Source organism: Camelina sativa, chromosome 17 (assembly GCF_000633955.1).
Source record: "Camelina sativa cultivar DH55 chromosome 17, Cs, whole genome shotgun sequence".
In the NCBI taxonomy this organism is placed as follows: Eukaryota; Viridiplantae; Streptophyta; class Magnoliopsida; order Brassicales; family Brassicaceae; genus Camelina; species Camelina sativa.
Genome location: NC_025701.1, coordinates 15,212,631 through 15,233,403, shown reverse-complemented (window position 1 = coordinate 15,233,403; position 20,773 = coordinate 15,212,631). Strand labels below are relative to the sequence as shown.

The 20,773-nt window shown below is 32.6% G+C and overlaps 4 protein-coding genes across 5 annotated transcripts; 1 reads left to right on the top strand and 3 right to left on the bottom strand.

The window, feature by feature from the left end:
* Nucleotides 1,769-2,474, top strand: LOC104757297. The gene has a single exon (XM_010480026.2). It carries the CDS (start codon nucleotides 1,892-1,894, stop codon nucleotides 2,303-2,305), a length of 414 nt encoding a protein of 137 aa, XP_010478328.1. The 5' UTR covers nucleotides 1,769-1,891; the 3' UTR covers nucleotides 2,306-2,474.
* Nucleotides 6,746-11,092, bottom strand: LOC104757296 (exonuclease 1). The gene is made up of 14 exons (XM_010480025.2): nucleotides 10,798-11,092; nucleotides 10,192-10,311; nucleotides 9,972-10,095; nucleotides 9,721-9,858; nucleotides 9,371-9,580; nucleotides 9,005-9,180; nucleotides 8,846-8,918; nucleotides 8,626-8,749; nucleotides 8,329-8,489; nucleotides 8,206-8,257; nucleotides 7,590-8,116; nucleotides 7,459-7,504; nucleotides 7,136-7,337; nucleotides 6,746-7,024 (listed from the first exon to the last, which is right to left on the bottom strand). Exons 1-14 carry the CDS (start codon nucleotides 10,956-10,958, stop codon nucleotides 6,940-6,942), a joined length of 2,199 nt encoding a protein of 732 aa, XP_010478327.1. The 5' UTR covers nucleotides 10,959-11,092; the 3' UTR covers nucleotides 6,746-6,939.
* LOC104759506 (putative zinc finger CCCH domain-containing protein 10) lies at nucleotides 14,270-16,565 on the bottom strand. The gene is made up of 9 exons (XM_010482418.1): nucleotides 16,431-16,565; nucleotides 16,185-16,298; nucleotides 15,961-15,999; nucleotides 15,444-15,521; nucleotides 15,083-15,304; nucleotides 14,911-15,006; nucleotides 14,675-14,788; nucleotides 14,484-14,585; nucleotides 14,270-14,368 (listed from the first exon to the last, which is right to left on the bottom strand). The coding sequence occupies exons 1-9, from the start codon at nucleotides 16,563-16,565 to the stop codon at nucleotides 14,270-14,272; spliced, it is 999 nt and encodes a 332-aa protein (XP_010480720.1).
* On the bottom strand, nucleotides 18,307-20,548 carry LOC104757295 (eukaryotic translation initiation factor 4E-3-like). Of its 2 annotated transcripts, none has more exons than XM_019238716.1 (5): nucleotides 20,135-20,548; nucleotides 19,553-19,718; nucleotides 19,331-19,456; nucleotides 18,677-18,742; nucleotides 18,307-18,591 (listed from the first exon to the last, which is right to left on the bottom strand). In XM_019238716.1, the coding sequence occupies exons 1-5, from the start codon at nucleotides 20,470-20,472 to the stop codon at nucleotides 18,541-18,543; spliced, it is 747 nt and encodes a 248-aa protein (XP_019094261.1). In that variant the 5' UTR covers nucleotides 20,473-20,548; the 3' UTR covers nucleotides 18,307-18,540. The 2 variants fall into 2 exon arrangements, with proteins under 2 accessions (XP_019094261.1, XP_019094262.1); XM_019238717.1 differs by lacking the exon at nucleotides 19,331-19,456 and adding an exon at nucleotides 18,987-19,112.

Sequence of the window (20,773 nt, the reverse complement as noted above, 5' to 3'; positions counted from 1 at the left end):
GAACTTTAGGACTCAAACTTCCTAATCAATCAACGTCGTTTTTTTTCTTTCTCATAGATGATCATGGAACTAAACTTTCATTTTTGTCAAATACTATACATTTCATTGGAACAAAGCAATTATAAAATTCTCTTGAGGTTTTGAAATTAACAATAAGGTGAAGTAAATGACGACAGAGAAAAAAACATCAACATATCAAGCTAAAGCTTACATAAATGAAAAACGGAAAGTAGAAATTAAAGAACAAATAACTAAAATATAAACCTATTAGTATATAATCTCACTACATTGTCGTTTTTATTCATCAATTTCCCCTTCTAAAATACATTGAAAAATAAACTACATTGTCGTTTCGTATTAAGATTCACGTAAACTGGACCACTGCCAAAAACATTTCAAAGCATTCACGCTAAGAATTGATTATTATAGTTTTTTTATGTTTGGCTAAAAATATGACTGAAATAATTAAAAATAATGTGAAAGACAAAACGTGGGCCACAAGAAACGGAGACTGATTTGTCAGTACGCGCAGACACCTATCTTCTTTTTCCAGTTAAACACTTCAAAAGCATCATTCCAAGTTTCCATCTTTGTTAATACTTTTTCTATATCTTTCCCTAAATTGTTTTTTTTCCCCATATTATAAATTATACATATTATAATTTTTTTGTTGTAAATTTGAACCGACTAGGTCCTCTGAAATTGAAAATTGAATCAGTCGTGTTATCGTATTTTCTTATTCGGATGGGATATTAGTATTATAAAGGAGTTGTAATTAAGTATTAACATAGCATTATCAGAACTTGATTGGTTTTTTTTTTTTTTTGGTGTGTGTGTCGTGGATGTCTTGATTCAATCAAGAAAAAATCTTGACGAAAATGATTTATCTAGTAAATTAATATGAAATTACTGAAAATATAAAATAAATGTATCACTTTGACTGGAAGTTTTGGCAAACGCACCTTCTGAAATCCGAATCTTTTAATTAGTACTATGTAATATTTACTTTTTGGAAAACGAATTTTCTTCTTTACCAAAATGTTTTCATCAACTAATTAATTATTTCAACCTTCCTATATTTCTAATCTAAATAAACCAATGACTCTACAAATCAACATTTCTATACGGATAAGATTTGTCCAACATTTCTATTGGGCTTAAAATCCAACCACTAAAGTTGGCTTGTAAGAGCACTTTTGCCACGTTTANTTCAATTTCGAAACTTTGGGAATTTCGAGAGAGGAAGAACAGAAGAAGACAAAAACCCTAGAAGTAAGGTATAAGCAGCTTCATGCAATCACAACAAGAACGATTTGGAAAAAGAATCAACATACCATTCAACCTAAAAAACGTAGGAGACCGTCTCGGAGAGAGGAGGCGTCCACGGTGATTTGAAGGATACGCTTCCGCCTTTGGAAGATGGAACGATCTGAGGAAGTTTCCAGTCAGAGGAAGGAAGGGAAAAAAAAGTTTAAAAAAAAAAAAAAAAAAAAAAAATTTGTCCAATGTAATAGTTAGGCAAAATAAATAAGAGTTGTCGATCTTACATTACAGAGATATATAGATAAGACAAAACAAAAATTCTTATGTATAAAAGAAAAAAGGAAATAATAAATAATAAATTTATAGAAATAAAGCGGGGTCCGCACTCAACGCCACTATGATGACATCATCACATAAACACACAAAAATGTAAATAATAATAAAACTTGAGTACTCTCTACGTTTCCTCTCTACTCTCTCTCTTTATCTATATAAACCCTTCACATTTCTCTTCTTCTTCTTACTGTTCTCTCTTTAATCCACAAATCTCTAATTCTTCATAAACCCTTGTTACATTATTTATTAGAAAAACCCTTTTTTAAAAAGTTTAACATTTGAGTTCTTGAAAATGTCGGAAGAGTTCGACGAATCTGATGTTATTTTCTCTGATAACTACTTTCCGATTTGTCGGAGAGAAGACGGGAACGAGAAAGAGAATCGTCCGGTGGGTTTCTGGGAAAACTCAGAGAGAGTGAGGAGCAAGACCAAATCAATAAGGAGCAAAACGACGCCGTTGCCATCACCGTTCTCGAGTTCGGTTCCGGTGAATATACCAATGATGAGGAGGTATTCTTCGTCCGATGATGAGGATGACGAAGGAGGAAGGAGGATGGTACCGCCGCATTTGATAGTAGGACGGAGGGTTGAAGGAGGTCAAATGGCGTTCTCCGTTTGTACAGGTAACGGAAGAACTCTTAAAGGACGAGATCTGAGCCGTGTTCGTAATTCGGTTCTCAGATTAACCGGATTTTTGGAAGCTTGAAATATTTGGACCGGACCGGTTTCGGATTTTTTTATTTATATTTTTTTCGATCTTCCAATTTTAATTTTTACTTTTAGTGGAAGAAATCAGCGATTCTCGGAACTGTTTTTTGCTTTTTAATTTTTAGTTTGATTTTTAATTGAATGTCAAAAGGAAAATGTCAAAAAAGAAAAAGAACATTATTTCCTTGTTTATTCTTAATTTTGATTCTCTTTTGTAATAGAAAAAAAAAAAAAAAAAAAAAACATTAAGTTTTACTTTTAGTTAATATAATTATTCGTTCTTTCATCAAATATTCTTTGGTGCTGAATAAATCGAGTTTCTTGTACAAGTTATGAATGGTATTATGAAGATCTCTGCAGGGGGTTTGGAATATTATTATTTTCTCCTGTAATGAAGATGAGGACAAAAGACGAACAGAACCAGCTGTTCTGTTGTAATTGATTAAGAGAGATAGCTAGACAGAGACATTTCTTTGCCGGTGACATCAACTCGCGAAAAAGAAATTGCATTATTTTTAGGGAGTTTCTTTTTTTTTTTGGGTAATAATTTGAAGATTCTAGACCCAAGTCCAGACGTTTATTTAGAATAATAGGGAATTTTAGGTATATGGTAATGTAGTGAATGTATGTTATTTTGGGGGTAAAGTTGTGAATCGTTTGGAACTGTTGTTTTCTAAATACACGTGTTTGAGAGCAAAAATGTCATGGTCAAGTAAATTCATCTCATTATTTATTAAATTACCTTAAGGTCTATCTAGTTTATATCCGACTAATTCTTCTGTCTATTTTAATTAGCAAACCGTATATAAAATGCAATTGGTACGGAGATGCAGAATTAAAACAAAAACTTGAGAGTCAACAAACACCACTTGATAAATAGTATCGAGTTTATTCCAAAACAAATTCCTTGTCTTCTTCTTAATCAAGATACAATAATATAGTAAATAATTAATTCGAACCTTATATCTTTATAAAAACAGGCATATGGAGATTAATAATTAAGAGCTTATCATTGAAAGAAAAAAAGATCCTGACTAGCCATCCCTTTGGAATTCTAGTGTCCCGCGGATATACTTTGACACATGATGACATGATTATCAGCCGACGGCACATGCATCTAGCCATGTTCTTATCCATTAACTTTCTTACTGACTAAATTATGTGATATATACATTATAGTATTTTAACTTGTAAGCTTGTTTTTCACATTCGTATTGCGATACTATAGTAATGTTTTTTACACTTTAACAGAGAGATTGTATAATATTCAAATCTAGCATGCCCGGTCCCCCGGTATCAGATTAGGCAGCTTAGTTTTCTTATAATCATACGTTTTTAAAATAAAAACCGACAGGGAAATAATATTAAGTCACACTATAATTGCATAAAATTCTTCCTGTCTGTCATTTAATAAAAAAGGAAAAGACCTAGAAAGTTTTATACAATTATGAATTAGCGTGACTAACAACGATTCATGACCCTAATGTGTTAAATAACAAGTGTTCAACTTATAGCGTAAGAAGGAAACGTTTTGTTATTTGAGAAAAAAAAAATTTCTTCAGTTATTTGAAAAGTAAATCATATATCCATCCCAAATATATTTAGAGGTATATACGGTATATATAATACTAGATAAGGGCCCGCACGATGTGCGGGTTTAAAAATTGTTGAAGAAAATAAATCCTAAATCTTAAATAAATTTTTAAAAATATAAAAATAATTTTTTTTCCTAAATTAAATATATAAATAGTTTTAGTTAGAAAAAAAAATAATATTTGTATTTACCTTCATACACTTATTTATATTTATATATTTTAATATATTATAACAATTATTACAATAATCTAAAGCTAAATTATATTCCACCAAAATTTTTGCCAAATACTCATCATTACTAATAATATTATTGTCAAATTTTAAAAACATTTCAGAACTTATTCACAAAATATTTTACATGCAAAGAGTTCATCAAAACAATATCTAATTAGTAAGTATGTATAATTTTACTCTATGTTTTACCATTAAAAATATGTTCTTACACCTAAAATTATTTTATTGTTAAAGTATGCTCGTTATCACTATTTATAAAATATCTTCTGAACAAATTAAACAAATTTTATGTAGCTTTACTTTCATTTTGACATAATCTATATATACATTTTTGGAGACATTTATAAAATAAATCTTGAAGTTGACACTTATTTACAGATATGCCATTAACATTAAATAATTAATTTAATATACAAATTAACTCTACTTATATTTGATTTTTTATATAGAAACTAAGTGTTTTAAAAGATAACAAACATAATTGTAAATGTATACAGATTTTATTTCTTTATTTTATAAGAAAGTGAGTGAAGAGATATTGTTCTTTAAAAATTTGAAAAACTGATTTGATAAAAAGTGACTTTTAGCCTCACATACTATATTTTACTTTCACGGGGTTCGTATGATGAGTTTTTGCGGATTAAATCTTTGAAAATAAAATTGTATATACATTAAAATATACACTAATATACCATATAGGCATATATATCTGTTTATTTATAGAAAATAAAACTAAGTGCTTTAAAATTTTATATTCTATCTAATAACAAATTTAATGTAATTAGGTTATAAACTTTATAAAACGTAAGAAAAAAGAAAAAACATTCTAAACAAAATTATAAATTAATTAGATTAAACTTAATTAATTGGGAATTTGATAAATTAAAAATTATTATTTAAAATATATTAATTTATAATTTAGTCTCCCGGTGTACCGCGGGTGAAAACCTAGTTATAGTTAAGGAACGATGCCTTATTTACTTCTCAGAAGTATATCTCATTTTACCAAAACTATTTAGAACTATGACCTCATCTCAAATATTCTTGAATCGTAAGTTCTTAACTTATTTCTACCCGAATAAAAAGTTCTCATATATTTCTCTATATACTGGATTTAAACGGTTTATGAATCAAATCCGATAGAAAACCACATAAATCAGGTTTGAAACCAATTTTAAAACGGTTTACCGTTCCAACTTCCCAAAGTACAAAATACCTTCTCAATTACTCGGTTAAGCAGCTTTTGTTTCAGTACCTGAATCATTGATATTATCCAGAAGAGAAAACTCTAGATTTTGACCAAATACATCAACCACTGACTAATCTTCGAAACTTATAATGCTACTAACTGTAGAATTCTTTTGGGAACCTCCATCTGTGTCTCCATCATCGATTAATTTAGCGGGTTTTATATACTTTGATTCCATTTCATTGCATCAGATAACTTCCAATGAAGAACCCGCACAAATAAAAGAAAATAGATCGGCAAAATTATATCAGAAAAAAAAAAATCAAAGATCAAAGATCAAACCTTTTGATATAAAAATGTAAATTTCTTGTAGATATAATGTTATTTTCTTAATTAGTTGTTCCTATTACGTTTCAAAAATAATAATTCTTTTGACATAATTTATGTTATTTTTTTATATTTGTTATTCACTATTTCTTGATTAATAATAATATACATGCTTAATGAATTATTTTTTTTTCTGTATACATGTCAAAATCTAATTGAGAAAACACATATAATATTATTAGCTTACAATGGAAAATATATTAGTTTTGTTAATTTTTTTTGATTTAGGAAAACTTTTTTTTCGATATAAAGATGTAAATTTTATGTAGATTTAATGTTATTATCTTAATTAGCTGTTTTAAAAAATAATAATTTTTTATGTTATTATTTTAATTAATTGTTTTGGAAAATAATATTTTTGACACGTGTCAGCATCTCATCAGTATACTTGACACATGTAAGGATCTGGTGAGTTACTAACTCTGAGAACCAAACTTTATATAATAAGATGTTTAGTAAAAATATATATACAACGTTTGTATGAATTACTAAAACGATTTTGGTGTTAAAAAAAAAGAATTACTAAAACGATTTTTTCTCAATTAAGAAGAGGGAAAAAAGGACAGCAAAAATAAAGTGAGATGACGTGGAAGTACAACTGGACCACGTGTGTAAGAAAAAACAGAAACTTCGAGTTGATGATCCAAACTGTCAGAATCTGATTGGACTCAAATACATATGATATGTTTCTTTTCTGAGTTCACGTGCATACCTTTTTCGCCACAAATTTTTCCCCTAAAAATTTATTTATTACGTGTGCAAACAAACAATCCTAAATCATTTGATACAGAAGAAGTTTAGCTTGTCTTTTTCTCAATAAATCTCTTGAAAGCTCTATCTATCTATGGTTTGGCCCCAAAATAATATTTATTGCATTTGCTTGCACACCATTGCTTTTGGATCTCTGCAATTTTCACTTTATGTAAGTGATCTTCAGTTATGTCTCAAGATATATATATATATATATATATATATATATATATATTTAAAAGAAAAAGTCTAATAATTTTCATAGAGATGACACAAGTTGGAAGTTGTTTCATTTATGAATCAATCAATCAATCTGTTGGGTAAAGAATCTATGACAAAATGTTATGCACAGTAAAAAAGCTAACAGATACAAACAACATCAAAACAACAACAATATCATTGCGACCACGAAGTTGATTCCACAGCTCAAGCTCTACATGTGGCCCTAAAGAGATGGTTAACTTACAAATCTGAGCTCACAATCGTCTTGACTTTGTTATCGTGTCTTGGTTGTTTGACGTATAACCAAACTTGCTGAAGTCTGGTTTAGGAGATAACAACCTTTTTGTGACAAAACGAAATCAAGAAAACAAACATATCTCTCTGAGATTATTTGAATCAATCACCATAAACTATTGAAAATAGTAAACTTTGAGATATCATAATGTTTACCCTTTAGAAGATGGACAAGTGTTGCGGATATCTTTGAGAGGTGCACGGAGACCACTAGCACGAGAGCCAGACACAGAATATCTGAAAGATGATATAGCTGACACAAATTTTTCCACTGATTTCTCTGCTATTTCTGAGTAATGCCCAATATGTGATATGTTTGATCCAAACTTCTCAACATCGTTAGTTTCAGATGATGTTTCTGCGTTTAGAACTTCACAAGTTAGTACAGGCCACAAAAACAGATTTAGTCAAAGATCTCAGTGCCTATATAACAATTATACAGATACAGATATTTAGCGAGCAGGAATTTCTATAATTACCAGTATCAGTTTCATCCATGCGCATGTGCTTGGAACTCAAATTTTCCTGAAATGGTTAGAGAAGTTAATAAATGGCTTGAACAAATGATAGGAAAAAATGGACATGGGCTAACAGAAAAATTCTATCTAACCTTCTGAAGGTATTCATCTGAGTCATGCTTTCTCTTCCCTGTTGCAGCTCCATGAAAACTATTAGTAGCAATGGAAGAGAGAGGTATAACATTCTCAGGAGTACTAAAGGCAGAACGGATCTCAATGGATGGGTTCTGTGCATCTTTATCGATCTGATGGTCTATCTTGTGGATGTTTGTTGTTCTCTCAGCCACCTCATTCATGGCAGAGAAACTCGCTTCTTTGGCATCTACATGACCGTTGTAGATTCGCTCATGATCGAAACAAGGACTTGTTGCTATAGCTCTGTCACTCTCTTCTCCTATAGAGGCGCTTGACATGTTCATCACATTTTTAACACTCTTTTTCTGACCAATCACAGAGCAATCATTGAGACATGGGATCGATTGTTTAAGACTTTTGTCTTCCTGCTTGTGCTTGAAATACTTGCTCCTTACTACAACCTTCAAACTATCTGTCTTCGGCCTCGCCACTTCCTCCTTGACGTACTTATGATCAAGGTCCTTTTGATTCCTTTCCTTTGCATCTTCAAGATTGTGACACATAAGAAATGAGCCAGGACAGAAAATTTAAGAGTATAATTTTTCTCAGTAGTGGAAATGAAAGCAATTGTACCGTCGTCGGGTGACACTCTTTTCTCTGCAACTTTGCTAGCACATGCAACACCCTAAAGAAACAGACATTAGAGCTTGCACTATGACTTCCGAGAGCTAAAATGTGGTTCTTCTAGTTACTTACAAAGCTATAACCCGGGGATTCATTTGTTGTCTGACTTGAAAGAGCATCTACATCTGGTGTGTTATCCTCAGGAGTGCTTGGAGACTCATCAGTTGGGGTTAGAGACATTGGTGATATCCTAGGAGCCTTGAATTTCCTTTTGGCCTCAATAGATGCAAAGCCTTTCAGATGTTAAGTGAATAACAAGTAGAGCAGATCAAATATCACCAGTTAAAACAGCTATTGCGACTCTTAACAATATACAGAAAATACTTGATCAAAACAAAATCCTACTAAACCAAGTGAACCAAAGGATACAGAAATACTTAGTGAGAAGATTTTTCTGGACTGGCAAATCAAGCTTTTTCTTCAGGATTTCAGGTTTGAAACTTTTGGGACGGGAAATATCATCAACAGCCAATTTAGGAGTAACACTCTCAGCCTATTTGTTTAAGAAAACAAGACAATGAATCAAGAAAAAATCTCCAGGAGGGAAAGAGACGGCGAGATTAAAAATAGAGAGGAGCCAATTAATTACCTGGAATGGCAACTGTGTGAATGGATCAAGCTGGCCTAGTGCTATACCTTTAGCAATATCTTGTGGCATTAATGTGAATAATGTTAAGAAATCCATATAAATGTTAATCAGTTTTGATAAATGGAGGCGTAATATCAAAGTACTTGTATCAAAGGATATGGGCCAACAAAATCTGAATCTTCACCAAGGTTGTCAGAAAAGCCAGACAAGTGCATAATATCTTCAGTTTTTGGGTCATAGACACGTTGATGCTTGAAAGTCAGTAAAGCTCTCTTGAATGACTCTTCATAACCAGGAGGAACTGAAACTGTGCTGTACTTTAAGTGCTTAATTACCTGAAAGCAAACTAGCAACATATCAACAAGTAAACTCTTTCCAAAACTAGTTACATAGATTGATGCCGCAAAATCTAAAGCTAGTTTTTAATGAATTTGTGGCAAAGTATCCACATTTTAACTAATCATGCTCTTGCTTTACCTAATTCCTTTTTGTAAGACAAAATCAAGTGAGAAAGAGAATGTATACCCTGTCATAGCTTTTGAACTTCGTAATGAGAGCATGAGCTCTTTTGAGTCCCATTCCTGGAAGTGATTGCAAATAATCGCAGCCACTTAATATGCACATTTCAAGAAGCATTTGGCTTGAAAATCCCGAAAGACAGAGATCTTTATTTTTGGGTAGCTTGGAGGCTTGAAACTCAACACCATGACCAAACTTGTCCATTTTAAAAATGATCTGTGACACAAAAATTAGCAATTGAAGTCTTGATGGTAATACACAGGGTCCGAGAAAGAATTAACAATATATCTACCAGTAAAGAAGTGGAAATACTGATGAACTGCAATATCTCATACAAAGTGTAATAGAAAGCTTACTCTTGGGCAGCCAAAAGGTATGAGATCAGAATCCTCAGTAATAATCGCATCAACTTGATTATTAATAGCTAAGAATGTCATCTGCGCATCAGCTTCATAAGGAGCAACAACATAGTCTACATTCTCCTGCCTCAGAACCTACAATGGTAGAGAAACTTCAGATCAAAGAGATGCAAAACAAAGAAATTAAGGAGAACACACAAAATCTTTATTAAATGGAGAAAAAAACAAGTTATCCAGCCCACTGTTACCTGTATCAACTCATGTGCAATAGAAGGTGAGATGTCAACAGCCTTCGAATAGCACTCATAAGCAGCAGAGGAGTTTCCATTTGCTTCATGCTCCAATGCACGTGCAAGATTTTCCTTTCTAGACCTGAACTTATTGTTATAGAAAACAAGTGGACTTGGTGTGAAACTTGTTCAATGATAACCAGAAACCAACATACTAGATAGCCAATGTTTTGCATACCTAGCACGCTTATTCTCTTGTTCTAGTTTCATCGGTAAGGGACCTCCATCAAAAACCAGAATAGGCTTCACTCCATGATGGCGGAGTAAATTCACTCTATGCATACAATATTGAATATGCCTGAAAGACACCAGTAAACACATTAGCTTCCACAAAACCAGAACCAGAAGAGTACATAGACAACAGATCTTAATGAATACTACTGTCAAATTTAATTCCCTTCCAGCAACTTAAGAAATGACAATTAAGTTTTGGTTTAGCAAACATGAATCACTGTGTCAATTATCCTACGAGAAATGGACAGGAAACACCATAACTAAACTTAATCAATCATGTCTAAACGTCTAAACGAAAATCTCAATCTATAAACCCTACTAGGCTTCTGCTGAGACTTCTAGAACATCCTCGAGAGATTGAGATCGGAGAGTCCATCAAACATTAAAAGGTTTGATTTTTCAGAGTGGGTTTAACGAAAATGGGACAATACACATCGAGACAAAGAAACCCAGTTTCTAATTTGGGGGAAAACAAAAAAACCAATCGATCTACATCTGGGATTCATCAAGTATTTGGAGAGAAGGGACAGAGAGAGAGAGAGAGACGAACCTCTTGGTGGGTAAGCCCTTGCAGAGCTCTCGGCTACAAGATAAAGCTCCTTTGTGTAGCCATGAATATGTATCAACGGCGACGATACAACCCTCAAGATCCTTGATATGAACCGGTACCATTATCGATTTCAGCAACGGCAAAAGCCCTTGAATACCCATTTCCTCCCTCCCCTTCCTGTTCGTATTCTGGAAAATGAAACCCTAATTTCGCCCTGACGAGAACATTTCAGGGGAGACTGTGACTGACTGTATCGAAGAGGTGTGTATTTCTATAGCTATTTTCACAAATCTGGCGGGAAAATTCTAATTAGGGATTTTGACCAAATTATATCTCGGTCCAAGGATTTCGCTCGGAAGGTTTTTTAATCTCTATATAATTAAAAGAAGAGTACATTTAAAAAAATTTAATGTCCAAAATGTTGTTAGATATTATAGAAATTGCCACTCAATAATATATACAAAGGAGATGATTAATTGAAATTGAGAAGGATAAAATTGAGATTATTATTTTTAACTAGTAATTAGAGGAGATTAGGGAAATCCGCTGCGTTGTACTGGGTTGTATGCTATTATGTTTAAATCCAATATCTAACTTGATTATTTTATAAAAGAGATTCGTCAATTTTCTAACCCGACACCCTACAGTATTTAGTTATATTTTCCATTTGTTTTTGCTTAAGACTTGATTCAAAAAAAATGGGAAAAGATTAACATGTAGATGGGATAGTAGTAATCTAATTGATCTTCCTTTACATTGTTTTTGAATGCATTACACATGTTTTTGTAACATATAATAGAATCAAATTGTTGTCAAATAAACTACACATATTCCTCGACACCATATTGTATGTTGTTAACTAATGCATGTTAAACATGTATATATGTTGTCAAATGATTTTCTTGTAGTTTAAGACGTATTAAAAACAAAGAAGTCATATCTAATTGTGTAATTGTCTTCCATTTTTTAAATAGACATTGTTTCAATAATCCGTATTAATTCCCTTTATTATCGAAACATAACCTCGTTCTTCTAACAAAACATTGCAGAAAATAGGAAATAGAAAAGACATGAGTTCGTCAATATAAGATAATAAACCAAAGATATAAAAAGTTGGGAATGACGGATTGCTAGTTATCAAAGCACTACTCGCACCCACGTTTACGCGTTTTCTTAGCCATTTCCACGTTAGAGCTTGTTGCTTTGTTCAATTTGTTGTCGAGTATATTCAGATCAAACTGACCTATGTTGGAACTTGCAATATTATTCAACTTAAGGTTGAATGTAGGTATTTTTGTGGTAGTATCAGAATGAAAGGAAGGATGTTTAATTAATTAAAATATAACTAATTTATAAGAAAATTGTTAGTTTCGTAACTGCTATGCTATCTATCTGTCCAACATTTGTTGAAAATTCACTGAGTTTTGAAACTATAAAAGTTCTGTGGCTGCCTAGAAGTGAAGTTGAATGGGGTCACTTTTATTTGGGAAAAAATTGCTTGCCACTTAGATCTTCAATACACCTTGATATTTCATCTTTGTTGCCTCTATCACCCTACAATATGTGTTTATAAGTGATTGAATAGAAATCCATGTATGAATTTGAGTTACTGGAAAGTGGAAACCATATAGGTATGACATTGTAATAACTTACATCTTAGAGGATGAGAGTAGCTACAGTATTGGTGATGAGCTTAGTCATTTCATCGTCAAATACCACAAATGTTGCCCGGTAATAACCATTATCAACAACGAGTTCAACTCGATACCTCCCAGCTCCTGTGACATTGGGTGAAACGCATCTTCTGCAGCGTAAAGCATTTCCAACACCAACAAAACCAAACGGAGCCAAAATAACAAAGATTCTCACAAACGAAATTAAAATATGAGATGAACTTCAAAGATTTACCTGCTCCTGAAGTGATGATGTCAAACGATTACTATCCCAAAAACAAAGTAGTCGACCAAAAACTTGTTGAGAAGAACGACCAAGACATAAGCCATCAAAGTTTACATTGTTTACTTCAGTAGGAATCGCAACAACATCAAATTCAGACATTTTCTAAAAGTGAAGATTCAATGTTTTTACTTAGAGTGGAATGAGGATGAATTCGTGTTTGTGGGTGGTGTGAGGTGATTTATAGTAGTTTATAAAAAGGCTAATAGATAGACGATGAATTGATTTATTTCAATCTCTGTTTCAAAAGTGGAGAATTATAATCACAATCACGATATGAGGATAAAGTAGTGGAGTTTATATAAGGAATGAATACATGAGTTACAAGTTACAACAGATTCTTACTTGTGAATACCTGTTGATGATGGTTGATGATTCATCTCCTTAATTGCAAATTATCAGCAGGAAAAAAAACATGAGTGGAAGAGATGACCTTTTTTCTTTTCTTTTTACATGGGCATAAAGTAATTGGACTAAACAAACTATATTTGGGCTTATATTTAATCAATTATGCTAGTAAATGTAGCCTTCAAAATAATACATAAATCTCAACAATTTTGTTAACTTATAGTGCTGATGTGAATGCTCTTAGAGAGAAAACTCTGCTATTATATATATGATTTACACATTTGACCAAAACCCGACCCATAGCTCTAAATTCTAATGGTTCCCGTTTTGATCATGACACGAAGATATATACATTTCAATTGACCTAATCTATATTTCTCCTCTCGATCGTTGTTTCCCCATATCTTTATTCTAATTTTTTTTGTTTTTGTTCTTCTTTGTATTTTTATGTTGTGAAACGATTTTGTAGTATGGTATTCTCAACCACCGGATGTGATCAACACGAGATAGTCAATTTTAGGTTATGGGTTCTAAGTTCTTGAGGAAGGAATGTTAAAATTAATATTTGTAGTTTAAAAAAATTACGAGTTTTTAGATAAAAATACAAAGATTAAGAAACAGTAAATGTTATCATTTAACAAAGTTTAACCAATAGAAAAAAATACTAGAGAATTTAAATAGTTAAAACTAGAACAATTCTCATAAATATCATAAAAAAAAACTTAAATATCTTATAATTCTGATTAGAGAGATTGTTAAAAGTAAAGGAATCCCAAAGTTGGATACGGTTCAATAAAATTAATAGAGCTATGAAAACAATACTATTTGTAAACTACCCAAAAAAAGAGAGCTATGCATAGAGATATGGATATGCACTGGGAAAAAAATTCATAGTCAACATGACAACATCATTTCTATGATTTAACAGACAAATATTTTCCCTAACACCATTTTAAATAGCAAAATCATTATACATTATGCAACAATATACTTACACATGCTAATATGCATCAAGCTTGACATGTTTAATTATGCATTATTATTTTAATAGTTAAACCAATTCTCTTATGACAGAATATAAAATAGTTTAAATATATGACTTAACATACGATGTCTTCTGACCAAAAAAAAAAAAAACTTATAAACATGTTTGTTTTGAAATTATTCATTATGTTTCAAAGTAGTAGCCTTGAAAATCTGTGAACCCCATGTCGATCATCAATTCTTTGGGTCGGCTCCACTCGTCAAACAAAGCTGTGGGTCGGATCTAAGAAAATAAATAATAATAATTCACATGAGAATTTTTTGTCATGTAAGTGATACGTTGAAAAAAAAACAAACAAACACCAATTATCTTATTTGTAGATGATTCAACTAAATACCTGTTCAATTCTCAAACGAGCTACTCTTCTCTCGTTTTCAATGTTTTTCTTTTTTTCTTGCCGATTCTGTTGAGCATCTACATTATAGTTATCTGATATATCCTGAAAAAGTATATCCGAACCATAAAATCAAATAAAAACTCACAATAAAAAATAACAAAGAAACATAACTAGATTTTTAGGTTTTTTACCTGAAACCTCTGTTGTTTTAAATTTTCTTGAACCTCTCCCCTCTGCCTCTCGATTTTCTCCATACTTGGTTTCTGAAGATTGTCTTGAACTTTGGTGCAATTCATTCGAAAATCCTACCATATTTGTTTTGAAAGAAAAGCAACGAGCTAAGTTAAAATGACTTAGGATCATAAGTAATTGAGATTAGAAGGATAAATTAAGAACATCACAATCAAGTGTCATCCATTTTCTATACCCTTTCACACTTGAAATATCCCAACTCATGGCGTCTTGGTGATCTACCTCCAAACCTTTCTCTTGATTCATTGGCTCTCCGAACCGGACTTCTAGACTGAGAATCAAAATTAAAAGAAAACGTTAAAATCAAACAAATAAAATTTAACTATGTAAGAACTTAGTATCTTTACCCTTTTCCGCATCTTAACATCTTTATGTCTCTGTTGTAGCTGAATCCCTTGCGCGTCTTTGTTAGAGCCTTGGTGATCACGAAACTGACCCAATTCGTTAATTCCAAATCCAAAATCTTCTTTCTTCTGGTTTTGTTTCCTTACCCTATTCTCTTGCCAGTATGTTGACTTTGTTTTGTACCTCCTCTCTGAATCATTAGGTTTCAAACTCAGAGTTCTACCCTAAGAATCAAATTTAAACAAAACGTTAAAATAAAACTAATATGGTCATGGCTTCTCGCCTTGAAAAATTATTTTAGTCTATATCTCACATTTCATGAAATCGTTGCTAAGAATAATTTAGTATTCGTGATTAATCTACCTGTTCTCCAACATCCATTTCCTTTGGGTGATAGAATAGACAATCTGAACCTTTCCGACAAGCTCCTCTCTTAAAAAACTACGACCAAAATGCATATTGAAAAAGAAGTTGTTTGGAAAAACATCATTTAAAAAAATTAAAATAACAATGGTGAATATTTCAAATCAAGCAAAGACAAAACTAGAAAAAACAATATATTATGCAGTTTGACGTAAATAAGTTACCAAAACTAGAATAAGTAGTACTTTTGCTAAATAGACGCTATGCTTAAGTCGAATGCTGTTGGGATACAATCCAAATCCCACATTGGAAGTTTAGAGGTACTATCATTAATATATAAAGGATTAAAGCCAATCCACTAATTCTCAATTGGTTTTTAGTTGGAAGCCCAAGATAAGCTTAAATTTAACAAATGCATCAAGGCAGAACAAAATCACCATCTTATAATGTAGTCATACCACAACAACCAATCAAACTAACCAGATTTGAAATGATAGCAGAATTCAAAAAAGTGTACCTTACAATCCGGCTTCTGACCAATCATTTTCGAAAGCTCCTGTTTGTAGTAAAGGATTACAATTAAGAAGATGTAGAAAAGCTATAAGAGACGATGATAATTGCAATTTATAATACTCAACAAAATTAATAGATAATTTTCTTTCTTACATGTAGAGGAGGATGATTGAAACGACACTCGCTTCCATAACCACACAGACGATGTGTTTGATAAAACGCACAAACTTTTTCACCTGGACGAATTGGATACGCACTCGATAACACATGTTCATATATCTCATGACTTCTTTCATCAAGCATCATTTTGGATTCCCTTTCTCTCCAATCCACAGTTCTAGCCTGAGGGTATCAAAATCCAAAAGAAAATGTAAGCAAACAAAGCCTTATTACGTGAGACCTTAGTTTTTAAACCATTTGCCATAGTATCCACTCTGTTTCATGGCTTCTCCTTTGCATCTCAACATCACTTACTCTTTTCTTCGGATTATCTCTCGTGTATGACTCTGCATCTGAATATTCAGCACCAGGGATCTGACCCTCTTCGCTTACTCTAAAACCCGAGTCTTCATTCTCCTGAAAATTATCGTATTGAGACCCTTGTGTCATCATAATAAGACAGAGTATATAAGTTTATGGTTCAGGTTCTTTACCATTTTCTTTGGATTTGTTTCATGTCTCCTACCATTTATCTCATCAGATCTACTTCCAAATTCATTTGGTCTCGATTTCGAAGGTTGTCCCTGATAATCAAAAATAAATGAAATGTTAGCCTTATTTCTCAACTCATTCTTATGGCGTCATGGACTTCTCTTTTTTTTTTTTTTNATGATTCTAGAAGATAAGGAAATTTATTTTTATCATAATGAACTTTAAAAAATAAAACTGGAACATAATACTTGAATTATTGACACATGTCAAACCCTTACAGGTTAACTGACACATATAATGTTATTAAATATATTTTAACTTTAACATAATCAGATTAGGTCTTTAAACAGGTTAACAAAATTTGAGACAATTTATCATGCCAATAACAAAGATCTGAAAAGCCTATTTACTTTATATGATCCAAGAACAACCTAAACGGATATTTCTGACCCGCGTGTTTATCCGTTTAACATTAGACATATATGACGTTTTTAACCTAGAACGAAAATATTAAAATGGTCATAACTCCAATGGCATAGAGGTGTAATTTTTTACAAAACTTATGTTTATTTTATAAATGTGTTATCCATTAATAGGAGGGATTTAGGAGTTTTTTTTTTTTTTTTTTTTTTTTTCAACAACAAACAAAAAACTAAATTGACTCAGACGAGCCAATATGAAGGGACATTGATTACATTCATCAAGCGTGTTTCAGCACGTACACGCCGCACCAAGTTGTCATGGACTTCTCTTATGATTATAAAAACCAATTTAAGTAAAACCATAACATCAAATCAAATGAGCAAACAAGTTAGAGGAAATATGGATCAGCAGAGTATTATACCTTTGTTTCTTTCATGGATCTCTTAACTCTGTTATCGGAGAGTATACTGCTTTTGTCGTCTCTTCAGCTTATTTCTCTAGAAATAAAACCAAAGAATGGTTTACTCTATAAACTTAGTCCACAAAGATATATGGTATTCAACACCTTAAATTATAAAAAGGTTTCCTTAAAAATTTAAGTATCTCATTTACAATCATTAGGATGTGTCCCATAATACAAGTATATGCATATTTAATGACATTTGAACATTTTGATGTGTGGCTTTGCTTAGCAGACTTAACGTTATGTCCAATTTAGTTTGGTTGACGGAGTTAATGTCTAAAAAATTATAGTCAATGATGTTCGAAATGACATCTATTAAAGTATATGGTTGAAGTTTTTAACTTAAAAGTTTATGTTTTAAATGACATTTTTCTAAATTAAATCTTTTATCCAAACAACGTCGTTTTGTCAATAATGAATAACATTTAACACTCAAATAACACAATGTTCAGTATTGGATTTTAAGTTATGTATTTTTTTGTTTGGTCAATCAAACTTAATGTTTAAAAATTTAAGTAAACAAAAATTTATACGAAAATTGATGTTTTAAATGCCTAAACCAAAATCCATAGTTTAAATGTCATAAATTTAAAAGTTTAAAATTTTAAGATGAAAATGACATTTTTCTTCTTTGCAATTTTGCACCACATGATTTCATGTGTTATTTTTAGGCGGGAAAATGTTTACGGGTACTAAGGATTTTTTTTCCTTTTTCTTTCGACAGCTATTCTGTTACGGTTATTAAAAAAATATAACCACCAATAGCTGAGTTCCAAAAATACCTAAAACAATTTCTAGTATAGTGATAAGTGATAACGTAAAGAATTCAATTTCGAAGTTGCTTTTTTTACGAAATCGTGTACAGGAGTAAAACTAATTTTTTACAGTAAAAAGTGAGAAAACGCTGATCACATCAAATCCTAATTGTGCCTCTTTTTACAGTAAAATAGATCAGAAGCAGCTAGAAGTCATATTCTCATATGACTTTCCATTTGAAGTCTTCTCTTTTCCACCCCGGCGAAGCTGTGACAAGTAAAACTGTGAATCTCATACAGTATATCGATGTTTAGCATCACGACCAAGAGTTTTTGCATCCTCCTGAAAATTATTTTGGACAAGTCACAATAATGCAGTTTAAATGGACACAAAGATGTTGCAGAAATAACAAAGAGGTCATAAATACATGAAGTATGAATCCAATTGTCTCATCGTAACCAAGAAGTTCCTTCCACTGCTTCCCAATGCTTAGCTGCAACAACACCGCCAACAAGATATCAGTCCGATAAGAAAAGCCTCATATTAACAGAACCTAGATCATGGCGCTTTGTTAACTGAAACAACAAAACCCAATCGCCACAAAATTAAGCCAACAAATGTGTTTTATATGAACAAAACAAGGATCAGATTCTCTTATCCTGTAGTCTCCCTATTACTTTTTGTTTAAAAGACCTCAGGAAACTCGCTAACTACATGTTGTGTTTCCACAGACTTACCTGAGCCTCCTCATTTACAGCGTTCTTTGTCCACAGAGAGATCTTGTCCCCTCTCATCCTGAAGTTCAAAACTGCCCCACAAATCTCATCTCCTTGATCAAATTGCTCACCAACCAACGCAAGTAACTAAAACAAGGAGACAAAAAAACATCACAATATGCATCAAACAAACAGCATGACCAAGGGAAAAAACTACAATGAACTTCCGAAAGTTACAAATACCGTGCTAAGCCAATTAGATTCTAGTGTAGCTTTAGGANTCTTTTCCTGTAGTCTCCCTATTAGTTTTTGTTTACAGACCTCAGGAAATTCGCTAACTACATGTTGTGTTTCCACAGGCTTACCTGAGCCTCCTCATTTGCAGCGTTCTTTGTCCACAGAGAGATCTTGTCCCCTCTCATCCTGAAGTTCAAAACTGCCCCACAAATCTCACCTCCTTGATCAAATTGCTCACCAACCAACGCAAGTAACTAAAACAAGGAGAATAAAAAACATCACAAGATGCATCAAACAAGCAGCATGACCAAGGGAAAAAACTACAATGAACTTCCGGAAGTTACAAATACCGTGTTAAGCCAATTGGATTCTAGTGTAGCTTTAGGAAACATCATACTCCACTTCCCTCCATTAGCACAGATAGGATCTTCCCATTTTGGTTCAATCTTATGTTTGAAGCAGTAGAGATCTGCCCCAGGAACCCACTTGGTTGGAGAATGGATGTTATTGTAAAGACTGCATCAAGTAATCAAGAACAGCCCTTTAAACTTATGCCTTCATCACATATAAGGAACCTAAAACGCAGAAAAAGAACTCGGTACAAAAACCAAACTTAGCTTCTTAGATGGTAACAGTTACGAGCAGATGATTAATATTTCTAATGTATACAGTGTACTCCTAAGTAAAGACTAGGAAACTTGAAAAAACTCCAAGAAGCAACGGTTTTATATATGTAAATCTAACATCAAAGCACAAATGCATCTCTAACCATTAGAACACGGAGCTCAGCTATCGAATCCCTCAATTTCTACTGGTTCTGACTTAGACAATCTCAAATTCACTCCAGCTTAGATTTGTTCTCAGTGAAACCAAAGATAATAGCAGCAAGACAAGAAAGAAAAGGGAACATTCAAATTCAGCATCAATCTCACCTCCAGAACTCTTCGATAGAAGAGAATGTATACAAAGATCTCAAAGAGCTTCCCCATGTGACTTGATTCGATTTCGACGAAGGTGCATCGAACCAAAATGCCCAAGAATTCTGGATCAAGTGCGATTTCTGGATTACGGTGGTTGATTTCTTCGACGCGTAGTCGTTCCCACCGGAAAGAATCGATTTCTCCTTCGGCGGACCTTCCTCGTCGGCGGAAGAGATAACCTTAATCGCCGGAACATGCTTCTCTTTAAGGATAGGGTTCGTCGGGGTGTTAGGATCGATGTTCTCTGCAGCCATCATCGTCGATACTGAAGAATCTTCAACCACTACCATTTTTTCTCTCGGCTCGCTCGCTCGCTGAATCAGTTAGTTACTTTGCCGTTTGTTTCGCTCCGTCGAGTCTGTTCACAGTTACAGACGGAGATGAGAGAGAGAGAGACAGAGAGAGGTCTTTAATATAAAGCCCAGCTCCAGTATTGTTTCTACTATTAAAAATGTGGCCCACTAAAGGCCCATTTTCAAATGCGCGGGGATTTTCATATTTTTTCATTATCTAAAGTATGCATGTGCAGTTTGAATATGGCCGATTTAATAAAAAGCCATGGTTTAGTTGTATCTTTGATGAACAATTTTC

What these genes read in the sequence shown, in the direction of transcription:
- LOC104757297 (XM_010480026.2), top strand. Translation starts at nt 1,892, where the DNA reads ATGTCGGAAGAGTTCGACGAATCTGATGTTATTTTCTCTGATAACTAC.
- LOC104757296 (XM_010480025.2), bottom strand. Translation starts at nt 10,958, where the DNA reads ATGGGTATTCAAGGGCTTTTGCCGTTGCTGAAATCGATAATGGTACCG. An exon ending in AGTTCAAAAGCTATGACAGG is followed by an intron (nt 9,181 to 9,370) that starts GTATACATTCTC and finishes GTTTGCTTTCAG; the next exon opens with GTAATTAAGCACTTAAAGTA. An exon ending in TCTTCTCACTAAGTATTTCT is followed by an intron (nt 8,490 to 8,625) that starts GTATCCTTTGGT and finishes AACATCTGAAAG; the next exon opens with GCTTTGCATCTATTGAGGCC.
- LOC104759506 (XM_010482418.1), bottom strand. Translation starts at nt 16,565, where the DNA reads ATGACACAAGGGTCTCAATACGATAATTTTCAGGAGAATGAAGACTCG. An exon ending in GAGATAATCCGAAGAAAAGA is followed by an intron (nt 16,299 to 16,430) that starts GTAAGTGATGTT and finishes TGATACCCTCAG; the next exon opens with GCTAGAACTGTGGATTGGAG. An exon ending in GTCAGAAGCCGGATTGTAAG is followed by an intron (nt 15,522 to 15,960) that starts GTACACTTTTTT and finishes TTTTGGTCGTAG; the next exon opens with TTTTTTAAGAGAGGAGCTTG.
- LOC104757295 (XM_019238716.1), bottom strand. Translation starts at nt 20,472, where the DNA reads ATGGTAGTGGTTGAAGATTCTTCAGTATCGACGATGATGGCTGCAGAG. An exon ending in CTGCAAATGAGGAGGCTCAG is followed by an intron (nt 18,743 to 19,330) that starts GTAAGCCTGTGG and finishes GTGTTGTTGCAG; the next exon opens with CTAAGCATTGGGAAGCAGTG. An exon ending in CAATTGGATTCATACTTCAT is followed by an intron (nt 18,592 to 18,676) that starts GTATTTATGACC and finishes AATAATTTTCAG; the next exon opens with GAGGATGCAAAAACTCTTGG.